The 20267-nt window shown below is 37.8% G+C and overlaps 1 protein-coding gene across 2 annotated transcripts in view; it reads left to right on the forward strand.

Moving 5' to 3' along the window:
• LOC308636785 (cell division cycle protein 27 homolog) overlaps positions 1–13420 on the forward strand; it is a 46876-nt gene extending 33456 nt beyond the window's left edge. Inside the window, exons 6-12 of one of the 2 annotated variants that reach the window (XM_081272515.1) lie at positions 371–525; positions 629–840; positions 2223–2337; positions 5766–5881; positions 11439–11538; positions 12812–13019; positions 13215–13420. In XM_081272515.1, coding sequence (XP_081128641.1) covers positions 371–525; positions 629–840; positions 2223–2337; positions 5766–5881; positions 11439–11538; positions 12812–13019; positions 13215–13405 — 1097 coding nt within the window. In that variant the 3' untranslated portion in view covers positions 13406–13420. The remainder of the gene's footprint in view (positions 1–370; positions 526–628; positions 841–2222; positions 2338–5765; positions 5882–11438; positions 11539–12811; positions 13020–13214) is intronic. The other variant, XM_081272516.1, reaches the window with a different exon arrangement.
• The last annotated feature ends 6847 nt before the right edge of the window (positions 13421–20267 follow it).

The raw sequence follows: 20267 nt of genomic DNA on the forward strand, positions 1-20267 counted from the left end.
CCTCTGTAAAGTCACCTTCTACCTTGAGAAAAAAGCCATCTAGTTGTTTTCTGCTGTAAAACAAACATCCATATCTACATTTTTCTGTGGTTTATTATATTTAAAAACTAGTGTCCTATCAATTTAGTATATTTACTACATTTACATCTTTGTCTTATGGGTTAACTTTTATGATAAGTTAATGGATGGGCTTTTGGAAGGCCAATCTGATTAACAGAAATAGACAGAAGAATTTTTTAAATCTCTAGATAAGGACTTATTTCCACTTAGTTATAAAACTCGAAAGAAAATTATTCCTCAGAGGCAAATATCTTTATTTTTTTGTTTGTTTTGTTTTTCTTTTTTTTTTTTTTTTTTTTGGTCTTTGCAGGTGAAAAGCCAGATCCTGACCAAACATTTAAGTTAACATCTATACAGAACTTTAGCAACTGTCTGCCCAATTCTTGTACAACACTAGTATCTAATCATAGTTTATCTCATAGACAGCCTGAGACAGTTCTTACGGAAACACCCCAGGACACAATTGTAAGTGTATTTACTCTACCATTCAAAAGATTGTGAAAACTGAGAAAATTATCTGAGCTAAACAATGTGTCATAAATGACATAATAGAAATTTTCTGTTTCAGGAATTAAACAGATTGAACTTAGAATCTTCCAATTCAAAGTACTCCTTGAATACAGATTCCTCAGTGTCTTATATTGATTCAGCTGTAATTTCACCAGATACTGTACCTCTTGGAACAGGAACTTTCATATTATCTAAACAGGTTCAAAATAAACCAAAAACTGGTCGAAGTTTATTAGGAGGACCAGCTGCTCTTAGCCCATTAACCCCAAGGTAAGTCAAACAAAAAGTTAGTTCAAAATGTATTGTAATATTTTGTGATATTACAATGGTTCATATGATTAATAATATAAATTAACATGAACAGCAATTTCCTAAATTACTGTGGATAACAGTGGATGTGATTAAAATTTTGTATATTTGTTTTATTTTGTTTGTGGTGCTGGGGATCATACCCGGGCCTTGCACATGCTATACAAATGTTTTACCACTGAGTTATATGCCTAACCCCTGTCTTAATTATCTTTAGTGTATGCATTGAAAAATACTACCTTTATGGCTGTACATCAGTAGATGGCAGTGAACCCCTTGAAATGTTGTTATGCCTATGATATAATCATAGCAACACCAGTTTGGGGGTTTTTGTTTTTTTTTTTTTTGTTGTTGTTGTTGTTGTTGTTTTTTGAGGTTTTTTTTGTGGGGGGGGGTATCAGGGATTGAACTCAGGGCCACCAGACCACTGAGCCACATCCCCTGCCCTATTTTATATTTTGTGTAGAGACGGGGACAGGGTCTCACTGAGTTGCTTAGGGCTTTGCTAAGTGGCTGAGGCTGACTTTGAACTTGCATTCCTCTTGCCTCAGCCTCCCAAGCCACTGAAATTACAGGCGTGCACTACTGTGCCTAGCTAACATCAGTGGGCTTTTTTAGTACATTTTTCTAAAATATGGAGGAAGTATTTATCAATCAGTGAAATGTTTTGTCAAAATTATGAGAAGTATATGTATGTATAAATATAGGAACCCATCCAAAAGGGGTACATATCTAAAAGTGTCAAAAAATTATATGCTATGAATGGGGCCTTGGGCCCAGGGAACTACTAAAATAACTTGACTGTGAGATGACAGTGCCCTTAGACACCATTGTATAATTATACTGATAATTATTAGATAAATATCCAGACTGTCTAGAGACATTGTCTCCATAATTGTATCTAAAACCCAGAATCTAAGAATTTTGTTTGTGGTGCTAGGGATCATACCCAGGACCTTGCACATGCTATACAAGTGGTCTACCACTGAGTTATATGCCTAACCCCTGGAGAAATTTTTAAAACTCTTAAATATGTCTTAATTATCTAGTGTATGCTTATCAGCTTTTATAAAGCCACTCTTCTTTATTTTTTATAAACCTCCTGAGATCCGTAGTTGTATCTCAATTTAGTTCTTTTTTTATTTTTTATTATTTTTTAGTGTTAGGAATGGTGGGTGGTGTAGTCTTCATTCACAGCTTATTTTTAATCTGCCCCTCAGGTCCTCACTGCCCCCAAGACTGATTTGCCATTCTCTTCCTTTTAGACCTTCTAATTTAAATATACTGCTGCTTTATATATGCCTTGATGACTTTTTGACACCTTGATTTCAACCTCTTCTCAGTTTTGGGATTTTGCCATTAGAAACCCCAAGTCCTGGAGATGGATCCTATTTACAAAACTACACTAATACACCTTCTGTAATTGATGTGCCATCCACCGGAGCCCCTACAAAAAAGGTATTTTACATGTAAAATGCAATTTTGTATTGATTTTTAAAAAAATCTTTAAAATTCCAATCTGTAAAGATAAATTCAGAGAGAATTTAACTTTTTCTGTAATTGTTTTTGCCTTAGAGTTGTTGATCAAAATATAAAAGAATATGATTGTCCTAGCTTCATGGTTATCTTAGATACATAACTGGTGACTTTTTCAACCAACTAACATTATAACTCGTTAGTTCATCAGCATATAGCTAGTAAATATATTCATTTTTACTTTTAATTCCTTTTTAAAAACAAAATTAAGATTGTTTCTATATTTTGAATATAAATTACAAATTATGTCTGCCATAGCTTTTACTTGTTCCCTCTGCTTGGTGTTGTTGTTGTTATGGTAATGGTTTGTTGGGGTTTTTGTTGGGGGTGGGGTGTTGTTTTTTTGTTTTGTTTTTTCAGTGTTGGGAATCAAAGCCAGGGCTTTGCACATGCTAGCCTAGTGCTCTACCACTGAGCTGCACCCCAGTCCATGTTTTTTAAATAGCACTAATAAATGACATGAAAAAAAAATTTGCTCAGGTAAGCAAGATATTTCTGATAATACGATTTTTATGGTGAATTTTCATAAATATTTAGTAAAAGTAAAAATATTTGATAGTATAATTATTATAAGCACTGAAAAAAGTTTTTTGAGGCTCTTTATATAATGTTCTTTTATATAGATGTGCTGCAGTAGAACAAAATACCGTTTGTGTGAAACATTTCTGTGGTGTAGGATATCTTCTGTGAGAATTAAATCATGTATTTTAAATGCCTACTGCCATGCTTAATAGATGTTTAAGAAATGGAAACTAATTAAGTCATACTAATATATGAATAACAGATGTAGCCTCTTACCTTCTAGAAATGTTTCTTTTTTTGTTATTTTTTGTTGTTTTACTCCTGAACAATGCAAATCTGCTAAAAGTTTTTTTTTTTTCCTCCCTTCTCTCTCCTGCAAAAGCTGTATCTATAGTTCCTTAGTGGAAATAGAAACTTCAAAACTATCCAAAAAAAAGAAGGAACTGTAAAGTAATTTACATATGAACTATTGAATTATTTCAAACCTGATTTTTTTTTTAAGTTGATAACTATGGGTGTGTTGTTATGGGAGCAAACTATGTGTGTGGAATTAGTTTATTACAGTTGTGAAGAAAACATGGTAGAATGGTTGTGTGCCAGGTAAAGTAGACCAAAACCAGAAGAGCCATAGCAGCTCAAAGACAAGTTAGGCAGCAGATGAGTGCCTAAGCAATAAAATATACACACTGTCTCATCCTTTTCTGCCTCCCTTCTCTTCTTGCCTCTTACACAACATTTCCAGAAGAGTTACATGTATCGACTAAAAAAATAATCAGGCCAAATAGTGAATGCAGTATATAATTCTTTGATAAATAAGAAAGGACCAGAATTGATTATAAGTTTGTCCTTTCAGTGAATGTGGAGGTCCCAATTTTGGGAAGGAAGAGGAAGGATTATAAAGTATTATTCTGAGGTGATGGTAGGGTAGGTGAAAATATTCAGTGGGTAGTTGTAGAGGAAATAATTTATCCAGTGATAGAAATGACAAATGTCCCAGCTTTCCCAGAGAAAAAGTAGCTAAGTAACACAGTACATATACCTCATTTTAAAACTGTAGAATAAAGGGACGCCAGCAAATGAAGTGAGAGCACAGTCAAGTTAGTGGACTGTTTAGGAAGTTATACAGACTTTCAAAACAGAGGAGAGAGGATAACCAATGATATTGAATTTAGAAAAGACAAAAAATAAGGCCTTCAAATCTGCTAAGAAAGTTTTTTTTTTTTTTCCTCTTTTGGTGGTGCTGGGGATTGAACCCAGGGCCTTGTGCATGCAAAGCAAGCACTCTACCAACTGAGCTGTATCTCTAGTCCCCTGAGAAAGTTATTAATAAGTATTTGTAATAAACTTTTTGATAATTTTGTACACAATATTAGGATAACAGTAACTTTTGAAGAAAAATATCTGGTGGTGAAAAAAAAAAGTCCATTGAAGCTGAGCTTGGTGGCACACACTTGTAATCTTGTAATTCCAGCTACTCAGGAAGCTAAGGCAGGAGGATCTCAAGTTTGAAGTCCATCTAGCAATTTAACAAGACCCTGTCTTAAAAATAAAAGAACTGGAATGTAGCAGAGTGGTAGATGAGGTTCAATTTCCAGTACCAAAAGAAAAAAAAATCCATTAATATCAAAGATCACTTTATACAGAAATTAAATGGTAGCAACTTAGTGAGGTCCTAAGCAACTTAGCAAGATCCTGTCTCAATAAAAATGAAAAGGGGGCTGGGGTTGTGGCTCAATGGTAGAGCACTCGCCTATCGTGTTTGAGGCCCTGGGTTCGATCCTCAGCACCACATAAAAATAAATAAATAAAATAAAGGTATTGTGTCCAACTACTACTAAAAAATAAATATTTAAAAAGTAATTGAAAAGGGTTCGGAGTGTATCTGAGTTTAATCCCCAATACAAGAAAAAAAAGAAACTAAATGGTAAAATGAATAGAAAGAAGATAATGAGTTAGAATAGACAGAAGAGGGCTGGGGATGTGGCTCAAGCGGTAGCGCACTCGCCTGGTGTGCCTGCGGCCCGGGTTCGATCCTCGGCACCACATACCAACAAAGATGTTGTGTCCGCCGAGAACTAAAAAAAAATAAATATTAAAAAAAAATTCTCTCTTCCCCTCTTTCTCTCCCCCTCTCTCCACCCCCCCCCCTAAAAAAAAAAATTCTCTCTCTCTCCTCTCTCACTCTCTCTTTAAAAAAAAAAAAAAAGAATAGACAGAAGAGGCAAGCAAAGATCTTTTTTTTTTTTTTTCCTTCAAGGGGATCAAAAACCTACTTAATGAAAGATTGGAAAAACAAGAAAGAAATAGTAACAATAAAGAGCAGAATCTTTTGAATTTTGAAAGTTTTCATGATTTTTAAAAATCTATTCCTATGAACTTCTATAGAACTGTTCTACTAAGTGCCAAAAGAGGAGTAAAAAATCTTATTGTATTGCTATTTCTTATGTATAGGAAGTTAAATCCTAAAATAGTAGCTGTCTTAAAATTTTTTAGCACTTAGCCCCAAATTGAGAAGGTATGCAATAAACAGAGATGTTCACAATGAGTTAAATAGAATAGTTCCTCAGAATTTGAGCCTTTCTTTTGAAACTAAAGTGAAAGATGAAAAGATAGTAGAGAAGTAAAATTCCTTTGATGTTAAAATGAGGAAATAGATTATTATTCATACTAATAGCAATTGACAGTAATGATATTTATAATTTGTATTTTAAGATAATATATATTATGAGGTCTTTCATTACAAAAATGTAGATGGGAGCATCATGGTGTCTTTTATCGCTTATACTGCAATTGATAATCACAAACCTTAGACTTTTTTTGTTTTACAGTCTGTTGCCAGAATGGGCCAAACTGGAACAAAGTCTGTCTTCTCACAGAGTGGAAATAGTCGCGAGGTCACTCCAATTCTTGTTGCACAAACACAGAGTTCTGGCCCTCAAACAAGGTATTTATTCTGATGTTATAAATTCCCATTGTTCATCTTTTCTTGCTGTAAAACCTTCTTTATATTTTTGGGTATTGACCCACAAATTTCTAATGTACCCGGACATGGTGGTGCATGCCTATAATTCGAGCAGCTTGAGTGGCTGAGACAGGAAAATCACAAGTTCAAAGCCAGCCTCAGCAAGCTAAGTGAGACCATGTCTCTAAATAAAACATAAAATAGGGCTTGGGATGTGGCTCCTGAGTACCCCTTAGTTCAATCCCTAGTACCTATATATATATATATATATATTTCTAATGTAACTGTTATAAATTTTGAATATATAAAACTTGAAATCTGTGACTTCTGAAAAGACTAATATAATTTTTACTTGAATTTTATAATGCAAATAACACAATAGTTACCTAAAACAAATTTTTCCAATACACCTCTTAGTGTTTTTTGTTGTTATTGTTTTTTTGTTGTTGTTTCATTTGTCTGTCTGCTTGTTTGTTTGTTTGTTTGTTTGTTTTGGTAGTGCTGGGAATTGAACCCAGGGCCTGGTGCATGTCATGCAAGCACTCTACCAACTGAGCTATATCCCCAGCCCTCTTAGATTTTTTAATATTATGAATATTATAAATATTATAAACATTTCCTCAGAGTAATTTCTTTTTATGTATATGACCTTCTCTGCAGATCAAGTACAGATAGATTTCATTATCCCCTCCCCCCATTATGCACTTCTATACATAGATTATAAAATTAATCTTCAAAACTTCAAATTCAGAATTCTTTAAATAGACACAAATGTTCATATTCTTTGACTGTCTAAAAGGTCTCAATGTTGCTCTACTACAAGGATGGTAAGTGTAATAATGAATACCAGCTTGCTGATAGTGATTGCTTGAGGCTCATTATGAGAAAGAGCTGAGGCTTCTTACAGAGCAACATTACATAGGCTGAGTATATGTTAACCCTAAAGAATATATAAACCTACATGTAATTATCAACTATATATTTTGTATTGTTTATGCCATTTTTATCTATTTTTTTGCTTGGATTTATTTTCTAAAGCTTGCTGTAAAACATGAGTATTCCTAATCTGAAAATCTGAACTGCTCTGAAATCTAAAACTTTTTGAATCCCAACACAACACTCAAAAAGTTTCAGGTTTTAGAGTATTTTAGAGTCCAGATTTTCAAATTAGGAATGCCCCACTAGTAAAATTTATTATATAAATATTACAAATTTGGGGGGGACAACTCTGCAATCTGAAACACTGGTCCCAGGCATTTTGATAATGGATATTCAGCCTGTACCACAAACTGGGTGGCTTAAAACATCAGAAATTTATTCTCTCCCACTTTTTACTTTTTTTCCTTTAGACCATGTTGCTAAAATATAATCTCTGTTTTAAAGCTTATAAATTTGAAATCAAGTTGTTGGCAAGGCCATTCCCCCTCCAAAGTTTGCAGAGGAGAATCCTCCTTTGCTACTTGAAGCTTCTGATAGGTTTGTGACAGCATAACTCAAGATATCTACTTATATCTTCACATGGCAATCTTCCCTGTGTGTCTCTTTCCAGATTTCCCTCTCATAAGTATGACAGTCATACTGGATTAGGGGACACACTCACACACACTTATAATCTCAACTTGATACATCTGCAAAGACTCTATTCTAAATAGTCAAATTCACAGGTACTGAGGGTAAGGTCTTCAACATATTGAAATTGTTCCACAGTTTACTAATACTCTGTCCGTTTTTGTTTCTGGGCTTTTTCCGCTCTGTTTCATTTTGGATAATGTCCAATTTACTGTTAATCCAATCCAGTGGGGAGTTGTTGTGTTTTTTGTTTTTTTAGTTTTTTGGGTTTTTTTTAAATCTCAGACACTCCTTTTTCATCTCTAGAAATTTGATTTGCTTGTCTCCTTACTTACCCATGCTTTCTTCTACCTTTTTAAATAGTTAGAAAATATTTATATTGGTCCTTTTAATGTTTTTGTATAAAAGTCTATTACTGTGTCATTTCTAGTTGTGTTTCTTATTGATTGGTGTTACATTGTTGAATGCTTGGAGCGGGGAGGTACCAGGGATTGAACTCAGATGCACCTGACCACTGAGCCATATCCCCACCCCTTTTTAAAATTTTATTTAGAGACAGGGTTTCACTGAGTTGCTTATGGCTTCTCAAAGTTGCTGAGGCTGGTTTTGAATTCGTGATCCTCTTGCCTCAGCCTCCCGAGCCACACAGCAACTGGAATTTTTTATTATTATTATCATTACTTTAGGTATTTCTAAGATTTGTTCTGGGATGCAGCTAGATTATTTGGAAGCAGTTTGATTTTTTGTTTGTTTGTTTGTTTGGGGTTTTTTTTGTTTTGTTTTGTTAGGTGGAACAAGAGCAGTCTAGTTTTGCCCTGCTATTGAAAGAGTACTCTTTATGGCCTATTTAGTATGAGATTTCTGCCCTCTGCCTATTCCCAATCAGGATGAGCACCAAGAACTGTTCTACCTACTCCTTTATAGCAGTTCTTACCCCACCCAGTGTTGAGTGGTTTTCTCATAGCAATACTGTAATGCAATTCTGATGCTAACCACCCAGACTTAGACTGGACTCCAAAGATTAAGATCAGTCTGCAACAAGAACTATCTGAAATGTCCTCAGTTCAGATACCAATTGCAGGTGCAGAGTTCCCCAGGCCACCTGCATTTCTGATCAACTTAGTAAAAATTGAGGGTTCCCATTACCCCTTCATATTCAGTAAGTTGCTAGAACAACTCAGAACCAGGAAAATACTATAATTATGATTATAGTTTTATTGTGAAGGATACAAATCAGGACCAGATAACTGAAGAGACTCTATGGTGAGGTTTTGGGAGGGTCCCAAACACAGACTTTTATGTTCATTTCATGGAATCAGGACCTATGTTTAGAGACTAGGGATTTCAACTAAGGTTTGATGTTCAGAATTTTAATGGAGATTGAATTATGTAGACATGGTTGATGAAATCATTGGGCGTGTGATTAAACTCAGTCACCAGCCACCTTGCCCTTCCTGGAGGAGGTCAGGCTGATGTCACCTGGCTTTAAGGCTCAACTCTAATCACATGGTGGATCTTTGCAGCATGGCAAACCCCATCATTTTCTCCACATAAAGTATCCTTCAAAATTTATTTCTGTAAATTTTCTAAGATGTTTTTGTTAACTACCAGAACATTTTGCTTTAAAACCAGAAAAAATAATGCTATTTACATAAATTTATTAAACAATATAACTGACATATAATGTATATGTCTAATGATGGCAGTAGAACCTTAATTTCAAGCTGTGGCAATCTAGTTCCAGAGCATATTCCTTTCATTGCTAAACCCCTAGTTAACCAAATGGAACTTATACAGATTCATGTATTGGTTACATAATATGAACTAAATAAATAAATACACGCCCATTTTCCATTTTCCAAACTTATGATTTTACTTAATTTTTCTGGTGCCTCAGACTTAGGGCTTCTTTATCCTTACATCAAGTGGGCCTTTGGAGCTAACAGAAGCCTAACAAAAATTATAAGTCTGTATCTACTCTATAAGAAGAGTTTATCCTCCCAGCTCTAGAATTCTTACTAATTTTTACTTCTACCTCCACAAAATTTGTGTTACCCTCATTCAGTTGAGTGTTTTCTTTAAAACAATCTTAGCAACATCTTCAGATTTGTCCCACTTGCCCCATTTGATGAAGTTCTTTCTTCTTACTTCTTGACAAAACTCTTCTGTGATCAATAATCATGTTGACAGTACAATTCACATTTTTAAAAATTTTTTTAGTTGAAGATGGACACAATATTTATTTTTATGTGGTGCTGAGGCTCAAACCCAGTGCGTCTAGTGTGCTAGGCAAGTGCTCCACCACTGAGCTACAGCCTAGCCCCACAATTCACATTCCTAGTATAAAGTATAATAGTTATTTCTACCAAATTGAGGTTATTGGACTTTTTTGGGGGGGTGTTACTGGGGATTGAACTTGGGGTACTTATCCACAGAGCCACATACCCAGACTTTTTAAAAAATATTTTAGTAGAGACAGGGTCTTACTGAGTTGATAAGGGCCTCACTAAATTGCAGAAACTGGCTTTGAACTTGGCTCCTTCTGCCTCAGCTTCCTGAGCTGCTGAGATTACACCGCTATGCCTGGCGAGCTTATTGTACTTTTAAAAAATGAATTGATCAACCCAAGTGTTCTTACTTGCCTAATATCCCTGCACTGGGGCTCTGTGTTTTGAAAGAAATAAGAATAATCCTGGACATGATTTACTTACTGGGCAGCATCTCTCTCTCTCTTCTCTTTTTATTAAGAAACCTTTTAATTTCAGACTTAGATACCTATTTGTAGAATTTCCTAAAAAATTATAAACGTAACCTAATCCCAGTTATATCATTTAAGTTTTAAATTTGCTTGCTTTCTAAGAATGGAATTCTTAGGGTTTGCCTTTAAAGTAAAAATATATCCAATGATTGTCAGACTCCTTTTGCTCTAACCAGAATAAACCTTTGATACAGCTGTTTGAATTTACAGGGAAATTATTTCTCAACTTTCAGTTGTTCTAGTGGTATTTATTTGTTTAAAAATGCCCAACATTTAGATGATCCATACCTGATAGAAATTTCCTTTTTTCTCTAATTTTTTTTTTCTTTTTTGAACCCAAGGGCACTTAACCACTGAGTCACATCCCCATCCCTTTTTATTTTTTATTTAGAGACAAGGTCTCAGTAGGTTGCTTATAGCCTCTAAGTTACTGAGGCTGGTTTCGAACCTGTGATCCTCCTGCCTCTGCCTTCTGAGCCACTAGGATTATAGGCATGCACGCCATGCCCAGCTCATGTTTTATATTTTTTGAAAATATATTTAATTTCTGACATAACTTCCCTTTTTTTTTTAACATTTCTACAATTTCTATTTATTTATTTATTTAGAAACAGAGTCTCACCGAGTTGTTTAGCGCCTTGGTTTTTGCTGAGGCTGGCTTTGAACTCACAATCCTCCTGCCTCAGCCTCCCAAGCTGCTGAGATTATAGGCGTGCGCTACCACACCTGGCCCACTTCCCTAACTTTTTTATGCATGCAAATAAAGGGCTAAAGGTAATTGGCATATAGATGTGCTTGTCATATTTATTGACCTTAAATATTTTTTTAGATCAATTTCAATTAGAGATCTCTCCTATAATGTTTATCATTTTACAGTAATGTGAGTAGTTTTTAAATGGTGGGTTTTCATAAAGGGACCAGAAAGGGGGCCTGGGATTGTTACTCAGTGGTAGAGCACTTGCCTAGCACATGTGAGGTACTGGGTTCAATACTCAGTATCACATAAAAATAAGTGATAAAATTAAGATTATTGTGTTCATATATATGTATGTATATAATTTTTTTAGAAAGGGGGGGACCAGAAAGGTACTGACCAAACTCACCAACTCTAGAGTACTTATATTAGAAATGCATATTTTTAATATGGCTAAATTTGAAATAATAGTTAATGGTCAAAAAATGAATTTTAAATAATGTTTTGTCACTTTTTAGTACAACACCTCAGGTATTGAGCCCCACTATCACATCTCCCCCAAATGCACTGCCTCGAAGAAGTTCTCGACTTTTTACTAGTGACAGCTCTACAACCAAGGTAAAGAATTCTGAATGCCACATTTACTTAATGCTTTCCCTGCTAAAATATCTGTTCATTGATGACTTCATCTTTATAAATAAATTTGGAAAGCTAGCTATAATTTTTTGGTCCTTTGGTAAATATTATATAACATTCTTCTTTGGTACTAGAGATTAAACCCAGGGGTGTAACACTGAGCTATATCCCCAGCCCTTTTTATATTTTATGTAGTTGACAGGGTTTTGTTATGTTCCTGAGCCTGACTTTAAACTTGCAATCCTCCTGCCTCAGCTTCATGAACTGCTTGTATTATAGGCATGCACCACTGCACCCAGCTGTTATTGTAGAAAACAACAGTGGTTATCAGGAAATAGGCCTGAGCATAACACAGCCAGACACAGTGACACATGCCTGTAATCCCAGCAACTCAGGAGACTGAGGCAGGAGAATCACAAGTTCGAGGCCAGTCTCAGTAACTTAGTGAAACCCTGACTCTAAAAAGGGCTGGGGATGGGCTCAGGAGTTGAGCACCCCTGAGTTCAATCCCTGGCACCAAAAAAAAAAAAAAAAAAAAGCATAGCAAAAAAAGGATTTCTTTGTGATAGTAAAATAGTTCTATATCCCAAGCATGGTGGTTGATTGCATAAATCCATTCATGTGATAAAATTACACAGAATTGTATATATACACACCCACAAGCACGCAAAAGAGTTCAAATGAAAACCAAACAAATGAGGTCTGTAGTTCATTTCATAGTATAATATTTCAGTTTCCTCAATATAATTTTATATGTTATCACTAATGAAAGACTGAATGGAAATTCTCTATGTTTTCTTTGCTTCTATCTTCTTATGAACTGAAACTATTTCAAAATTAAAAGTTTAAAAAATTAAAGGACTTCATTACAATGGCCTTGGTTAAATTTTTTTTGGTCCATAGAAGGACATTATAGGTAAATTCAACTTTGTGATTTATTAGTTAAGTGCTCTGAGACAATTAAATGGTATTGCATCCTCTTATTTTCTTACTGTAAAATAATAAATGAGAATATGATATACTTGCAAAAAAAATACTGCTCGATGCAGATTCACCTTAATCACGATAAGTAAATACAATTTATATTTAGAATTCTTGAATTTAGAATTGACTTTGAAGACTGTTTTTATAAAACTTCTTCTGAGAAAAATAGAGATTAATCAAGATTATACTTTTAAATCTAATACTTGAGAAAGCATTGAGGGGGAAGTCTAAAATATATGAGTATAAAGTATGGAATTTTACCCTTTTGCAGGAGAATAGCAAAAAATTAAAAATGAAGTTTCCACCTAAAATCCCAAACAGAAAAACAAAAAGTAAAACTAATAAAGGAGGAATAACTCAACCTAACATAAATGATAACCTGGAAATCACAAAATTGGATTCTTCCATCATTTCAGAAGGGAAAATATCCACAATCACACCTCAGATCCAAGCTTTTAATCTACAAAAAGCAGCTGCAGGTCTGTTTTAAATGCTTAATATTGTTTATTTTACATTATTATGTACTTATTTTAAGTAATTTCTTTATGTTCATTACACTGCTTTCATTGTTCTCTAGATAGATGGAATTTTAATCAATTAGTTTGTAATCAGCCTTTCTTAAACACCAGAGTTTTATGTTTCTCTCCTTTGGTTACTATATTGTTTTCTCCTAGAAGGTTTGATGAGCCTTCTTCGTGAAATGGGAAAAGGTTATTTAGCTTTGTGTTCATACAACTGCAAAGAAGCTATAAATATTTTGAGCCACCTGCCTTCTCACCACTACAATACTGGTTGGGTACTGTGCCAAATTGGAAGGGCCTATTTTGAACTTTCAGAATACATGCAAGTAAGTATAGAAAAATAGGTACATGTGTCTTTCTAGAAATAATTTTAAGTGTAATTAAAATGGCCATGCTTGAGAAGACCAGATCTAAAACGTCAATATTTGTTTATTATGTTTGTTTATATAATTATTTTCTCAGGGATTATTATGTCCTCAGCAGAATGATTGCCTGTTACATCAAGGATTGGATTTCCCAGTACTGAAAAAAATGGGGGGGGGGGCTATCTTATCATTATTTATAATTTGTAGATAAAATTTGGAGGTGGGTACCGGGGATTGAACTCTGGCCACTCAACCACTGAGCCACATTCCCAGCCCTATTTTTTTATATTTTATTTAGAGACAGGGTCTCACCAAGTTGTTTAGCGTGTCGGTTTTTGCTGAGCCGGCTTTGAACTCTTGGTCCTCCTGTCTCAGCCTCCCAAGCTTCTGGGATTACAGGCATGTGCCAACTCGCCCTGCTGACAAGATTCTTTCTTGCTTTAAGGGATAATTTAAATTTTTCAGACTTTCTTGAGGGAGATTTGTGAGAACAGAGCCATGAATGCACTCTTATGCAGAATGCCTTGTACTCTGGTCATTTGATCTGAAAATGCATATTTAGATATATAATCTATAAATTCTTTCTACAATATAGTTTTTATGAATTATTGTTATTATTTACTTATTTATTTTTGGTACTAGGGAACTGAACCCAGGGGCACTTAACCACTGAGCTATATCCCCAGCCCGTTTTTATTTTTAATTTTGAGACAGGGCATCACTAAGTTGCTTAGAACCTCACTAAGTTTCTGAGGCTGGCCTCAATCTTGGGATCTTCCTGCCTTGGCCTTGGGATTCACTGGGATTATAGGTGAGCACCACTGTGCCGGACTCTGATTTGTTTTAGAAACTTAAAGAATGCTATGAGGAGAATTATATTTAATTGATAACACAATATTCTTATCAGAAGGCTTTTATCCTTTTAGTTTTAATTAAATTTTTTACTTAAGATACCTGTTGTTAGTGGGGCTTATGTGTTTTTATTTGGGTTTTGGCTTGGGGAGTGTTTGTTGCTGTTGTGATACTGGGGATTGAAACTAAGGGTGCTGTATCCTGAGCTACATCCCAGGCCAATTTATTTTTTAATTTCATGGCAGGGTCTTGCTAAGTAATAGAGGCTGACCTTGAACTTGTGATTCTCTTGCCTCAGCTTCCTAAGTAGCTAGGATTGCAGGCATGTACCACTGTGCCTGACAAGTTATCTGCTTATAGAGAAAAGGAAAGGATGGTTAATTAAATTTTTTTTAAAAAAAATGCAATTTCCAATTTAAATAATTTCTTCTGTCCAAAGCATTTTCTTCCTACCCCTAAGCTTAAAAAGATAACAAAACCCCCCAAAAAGTTGACAAGGTTACTTTTCAGAATGTATTTCAGTATATAGTATTTTCTAATACAATGAGGCAATTTCTTGCCTCCATGGAGTATATTACATTCTAGTAATAGCCAAAGTATAAGCCAATAAATGTGTGAGGATAGGTAGCAGGAAGTAATATGAAGAAAAATGAAGCATGGTAAGGAGGCTGAGTGAGGGGCACTGAAAGTATGGTACTCCTTTTTTTTTTAATTAGCTCAGAATCAGAAGATTATTCTTCCCTTCATGAGCCATGCAAAGACACAAGGGGAAACTGTTCTTCCCAGGCAGAAAATAAATGCAGACATGTCTATTCATGTAATTTTGTATAGTACCAAAAAGAGGATTGTAGCCAGAAAGCTTTATTCATTGCTAATTCATTGTTAGGAGATGCATGTTGGGATTATGGCATTTACCAATACTGTGTGTGTGTGTGTGTGTGTGTGTGTGTGTGTGTGTGTGTGTAAAAGAAGCAAAGCTATGTTTTCAAAATTATTTATAGTTTATTGTTTTACAGGTACTTTGGAATATGTGAATTTTGTTTTTTCCATAGTTACAGACCCATGAGCAACTTGAGTATTCAAAAGTAGCGCTTTTTTTCCAGCTTAATTTTATTATTTTCCATTTTTCTTTTTTGTGTATACCATAAAGAATTTTCAAAAGAAGCAGTGGATTCTGATATTTGAAAACAAAAGGTACCTGTATTTGGTTTATTTGTGCATTAGGGGAGGAGGGCAGGATACTAGGCAGAGAACCCAGGGGTTCTGTACCTCTATCACTGAGCTACATTTCCAGGCCTTTTTTTTTTTTTTTTAAGACTTGATTTGATCTTTAGCACCACATAAAAACAAATAAACAACAACAAACAAATAAATAAAATAATGGTTAAATTCTTTTAAAAAAAAAAGAGTCTAAGTTGTTAAGATGGCCTTGAACTTATGATCTTCCTTTTAAGAAATTTTAGGGACTGAACACAGTGACACACACCTACAATCCCAGGGTTTTGGGAGGCTGAGGCAGGAGGATCACAAGTTCAAAACCAGCCTCAGCAATTTAGCAAGATCTTGTTTCAAAAAGGACTGGGGGTCGGATGCAGTGTTACACACCTGTAATCCCAGCAGCTTGGGAGACTGAGGCGGGAGGATCCCAAATTCAAAGCCAGCCTCAGCAAAGGCAAGGCACTAAGCAACTCATTGAGACCCTGTCTCTAAATAAGATATAAAATAGGGCTGGGGAGGGCTGGAGTTGTAGTTCAGAGGTAGAGCACTTGTCTCGCATGCCTGAGGCACTGGGTTCCTAACGCTAACCCTAACCCTAACATGCCTCTGACACCATGTGATCCCTGTGTTTAGTGCTGGAACTGATCTGCCATCAGCTCTGGCAAGGAGCACTGGGACAGGATCCTCCACAAGTGCCAGGACAAGACACATGGCCATGGCTCTGTAATTAGAGCCAACCCCACTGGCATTCCCTGAGGTTCTCCAGAGCCAGAATACCAGTCAAAAGGAAGCAAGAACTTCAACTGCCCCAGGATGAGTGAGCTGGGTGAGGGACCATCTCTTACCTTGCAGGAATTTCAATGACACCTACCATTCCAATAGTCAACACAAGTAATATAATATGAACGGTGAAAAAACAATCCCTGGGGACAGGTATAAGGACCAGACACCAGGGCTGGGGTTGTGGCTCAGTGGTAGAGCGCGCACCTAGCATGTTCAAGGCCCTGGGTTCGATCCTCAGCACCACATAAAAATAAATAAACAAAATAAAGGTATTGTGTACCACTAAAAAATAAAAAATAATAATAAAAAAAGGACCAGACACCAGGAAAAAATCTCTGACCCAAGAGTAGGGGAACTCTACCCCCCTGCACTCATTAACCAAACAAGCTGCATGGTCTATCAAGCTGCTCACCTCTGAGCAAGCACCTAGACTTGACTGTTCAGGGGTAGCTGGTGGCGTTGGCAGGGAGCTATGCACTACAATTTCAGGCTGAATGGGAGCTGTCAAGGGAAGAATGGGCAGAGTTGATGTGAAGAGTTGCTACGGGGACAAAAGGTGAAAGGACATGGAGGATCTCTGTTAATAAAAAGGAAGAGGGTGAGAGGAACTGAGGCAACTAGAGATGGGGACAGATAAAGACTTAGGAATGGGGTTTCCTCGCGATGGTAGAGGAGGGAAGAGAAATATATAATGAGCTAGGAAGTTAAGGGCAAAGTCTGTGAAGAAGCTACACATAAAATTTGGGAGAAGGCTGAAAGAGGAGTTAACACGAAGCGGGTGAGCTCAACAGGGCATCTATTTTAGCGGTAGGTCTTCAATGAGAGGAGGGGAGAGGTAGACGTTTGGGATAAACAGACCTTAGGGGGCTGGGTAGACACTGGGAGCTGGGGATGAGAGAGCTGAGCCAGAAAAGGGGAAACATGAATGGTGGATTTAGGGGAGGTTTGTGCGGAGTTTTAGGATTGCCAGGGGGGTTGTGGGGTGAGGATTAGATAAAAAGGAGGTAAGGGATATATCCAGATCGGAGTTGCAACTAGGTTAAAGAGAGGTCACGAGTGAGGCTGCATTTATGCAAGACCGGTGGTAAGAAGATGGGAGCAAGAGCTGAGGTTGGGTCACGGGTAGGAGAAAATGGACGGAACAGGCCAACGGTGGCAGCGCGGGCCCAAGGCTACGGTGGGAGCCCGGTGCGGGCTGAGAGGGCAGAGGGCTCGGAAGCCGGACTGTCTCGAGGCAACCAAGATCTCTGGGATCACCGCGAGGGCGGGAGGACCTACTGTCCGTTGGCGTTACGGCCCGCCGCCCCCGCGCTGCCCTCTTCAACCCCTGACCCCTAACTCACCAAACGGAGCCGGGAGCCGGGCTGGGGGCGCTCCTGGCCCCCCAACCGACCTGACCCCTAACTCACCAAACGGAGCCGGAAGCCGGGCTGGGGGCGCTCCTGGCCTCCCAACCGACGCCCTGGCCTCCTGGCCACTGACAACAGGAAGCGGCGCCCCAGTGCCTGACGCCATTAGGTTGATTGGGCTCTCCGGCCCCACCTCCAGCCCGAGGAGCCAATAGTGAGGCTCGGGGGATGAGAGGCGCCGGGCCAGGAGTTCTTAAAAGCCTGAGGGTGCGGAGCCCCATCCGCAGGTGAGTGGCTCTAGATCTTTGTACACCGGCCTGAGTCGGACCCGCGCTGGTAGATCCAGGCTTCTGGGTCTCTGACTCCGCTCGGTCGGCATAAACTGAGCGACTTTGGAGTAGTGACTTAGCCTCACAAAGCCGACGACAGTCCACTTGAGTAGTACCAATAATACCCTCTCTTAATACCTACTCTAACTTTGCCCCCCGAAGGCATCAGTCCAACCCAGTGGGTAGAGCCTGGGCTCAAATTGGAGCCTTCCTCCTGGCTTTTAAGAGCCGGGAATACACACCTATTTTGAAGGCACCTAATACCACGTGATCACCTTGAGGTTTCTCTGGGCAGTCTCATGTGTTCAATACAATCCTGAAGACCTGAAGCCCAGGGGTTCGCTTTCCTCTTCCAGCCTTGTTGTTTGTTTTCTTTCCCTGTAGAAGTGACATCGCTCTTTCAAATGAACTTAGAAGAAAAATATCAAGAGCAGCGACTGCGCCCTGGAGCCAGGGACAGTTCTTTGGGCACTTCACACTTGCAAACTTCCATCAATGGGAGCCTAGGGCCTGAGCTTGGACTGTGAATTATTAGGGTCAGGAGAGGTACTTGCACGTCCTAAGAGAGTAGCACAAGGGTGACCAGGGACAGGCCAATTCTTGGAAAGAAGCTGCACTGACTTTGGTTGGAGGTCTTATGCTCCCTTGGCCTCTAGGCAAGGAAGGTGGCCCTCATATCTCCACAAATCTAGAGGGCCCAGTTCCTGTTTCCATTTATAAAACCAGCTGTTGGGGGTGGTCCCCCACCTTGTTAGTGGGCTGCCTGCTCAGTAATTCTCCTCCCCTCAGTTTCAGGCTAGATGGGTCACAGTGTTCATTCAATACAGTTGATATTGAGCAGGAAGATGACAAGTACACGCGTACAAACTATTCTGTTGTGTCAAACTCATTTTAAACAAGAAAGAAGGTAAGGTGTTTTCTAGGGAAACTTACCTACCTTGGCAAAAGGATAGCTGTTTCTGGTCATAATCATCACAGACAGATATTGGTGGTTTAGAAGAAGCATGTCCTGCCCCTAAATCAAGCACTTCATGTCCCTCAGTTATTCCCTTGCATTTTTGTTCAGCTGTTGAAAGGATAACTGTGTGGAATTCCTCAAAATAATCTCTTGTCTGTTTTTCAGGAGTCTCTGTTTCCTGGTCCCCTATTTTCCAGGCTCCTGATATCTGAAAAGTTTCCATGCTTGACTACCTCTTCTCATCTTGCTCTATACAAGGTGAAGCTATATAAAGGCCTGGAGTTAAGATGGGGGAGGATGGAGGAAGTGGCAGGAGAGGGCAATGCACAAATGCACATAAATATTGCACATTTCCACAAAACATTTCACAATGGACCATGAGTGCACCAGGTAGACTCCAGATGGGGAAAAAAAATGTTACCCTGTGACTGGAACAATAATAAAGGCGCCTGCAAAATACTATCGAACCAGAGAAAAGAATTTGAGAGGTTTCCAGATGCATAGTATCTATGAACTTGTGAAGAACTGTTGAGTTTATGCTTTAAAGGTTAGTTCAATCTAGCTTCAGTCTTTGATCCTCCATTATTCATCTCATTCCCTTGTCTTTTGGTAATAGAGCCTCTCGTAACACTTCATGCTTTGATATAGCCCTTGCTGCTCTGCCACATTGACTTATTATTATTATTTTTTATTTTTTGGTACCAGGGATTAAACTCAGGGCATCAACCACTGAGCCACATCCCCAGCCATCCTCTTCCTCTTCCTCCTCCTCTTTTTTTTTTCTTTTTTCTTTTTTTTTTTTTTTTTTTTTTGGAGATAGTGTCTTGTTAAGTTGCTTAGGGCCTTGTTAAGTTGCTGAGGCTGACTTCAAATACATGATCCTCCTGCCTCAGCTTCCTGAGCTGTTGGGATTACGGGTGTGTACTACCACAGCCACACACAGACTTATTTTTAAAATAGGCATGTGTTTTTTTCTCTCCCCTTCCCTAGTTTTCCCTTCCCTGATCTCAGGGGAAACAGGATTACTCTTTTTCTCTATCCTAGGCCCAGTTATCTGTCTTTGAGCACACCTCCAATCATAAGAATAAAGTAATTCAGACTTGGGGGATGGCTCAAGAAGATCTAAGAAATCTCCCAAATTAACAAGTGAATTCTCTCTCTCTCTCTCTCTCTCTCTCTCTCTCTCTCTCTCTCTCACACACACACACACACACACACACACACACCCATCAGACATATCTGGAATGTAGCCTCTGGGACAAGAGTCCCCTCTGTTTTTTTCCCTTTTTTCTTAAAACTGTGTCCTCATTACTGGAGTGGCATTGGGAACAAGGACCAATCTTTTGGTACTA

The sequence above is a fragment of the Spermophilus citellus genome (assembly GCF_964194105.1).
Source record: "Spermophilus citellus genome assembly, chromosome: 17".
In the NCBI taxonomy this organism is placed as follows: Eukaryota; Metazoa; Chordata; class Mammalia; order Rodentia; family Sciuridae; genus Spermophilus; species Spermophilus citellus.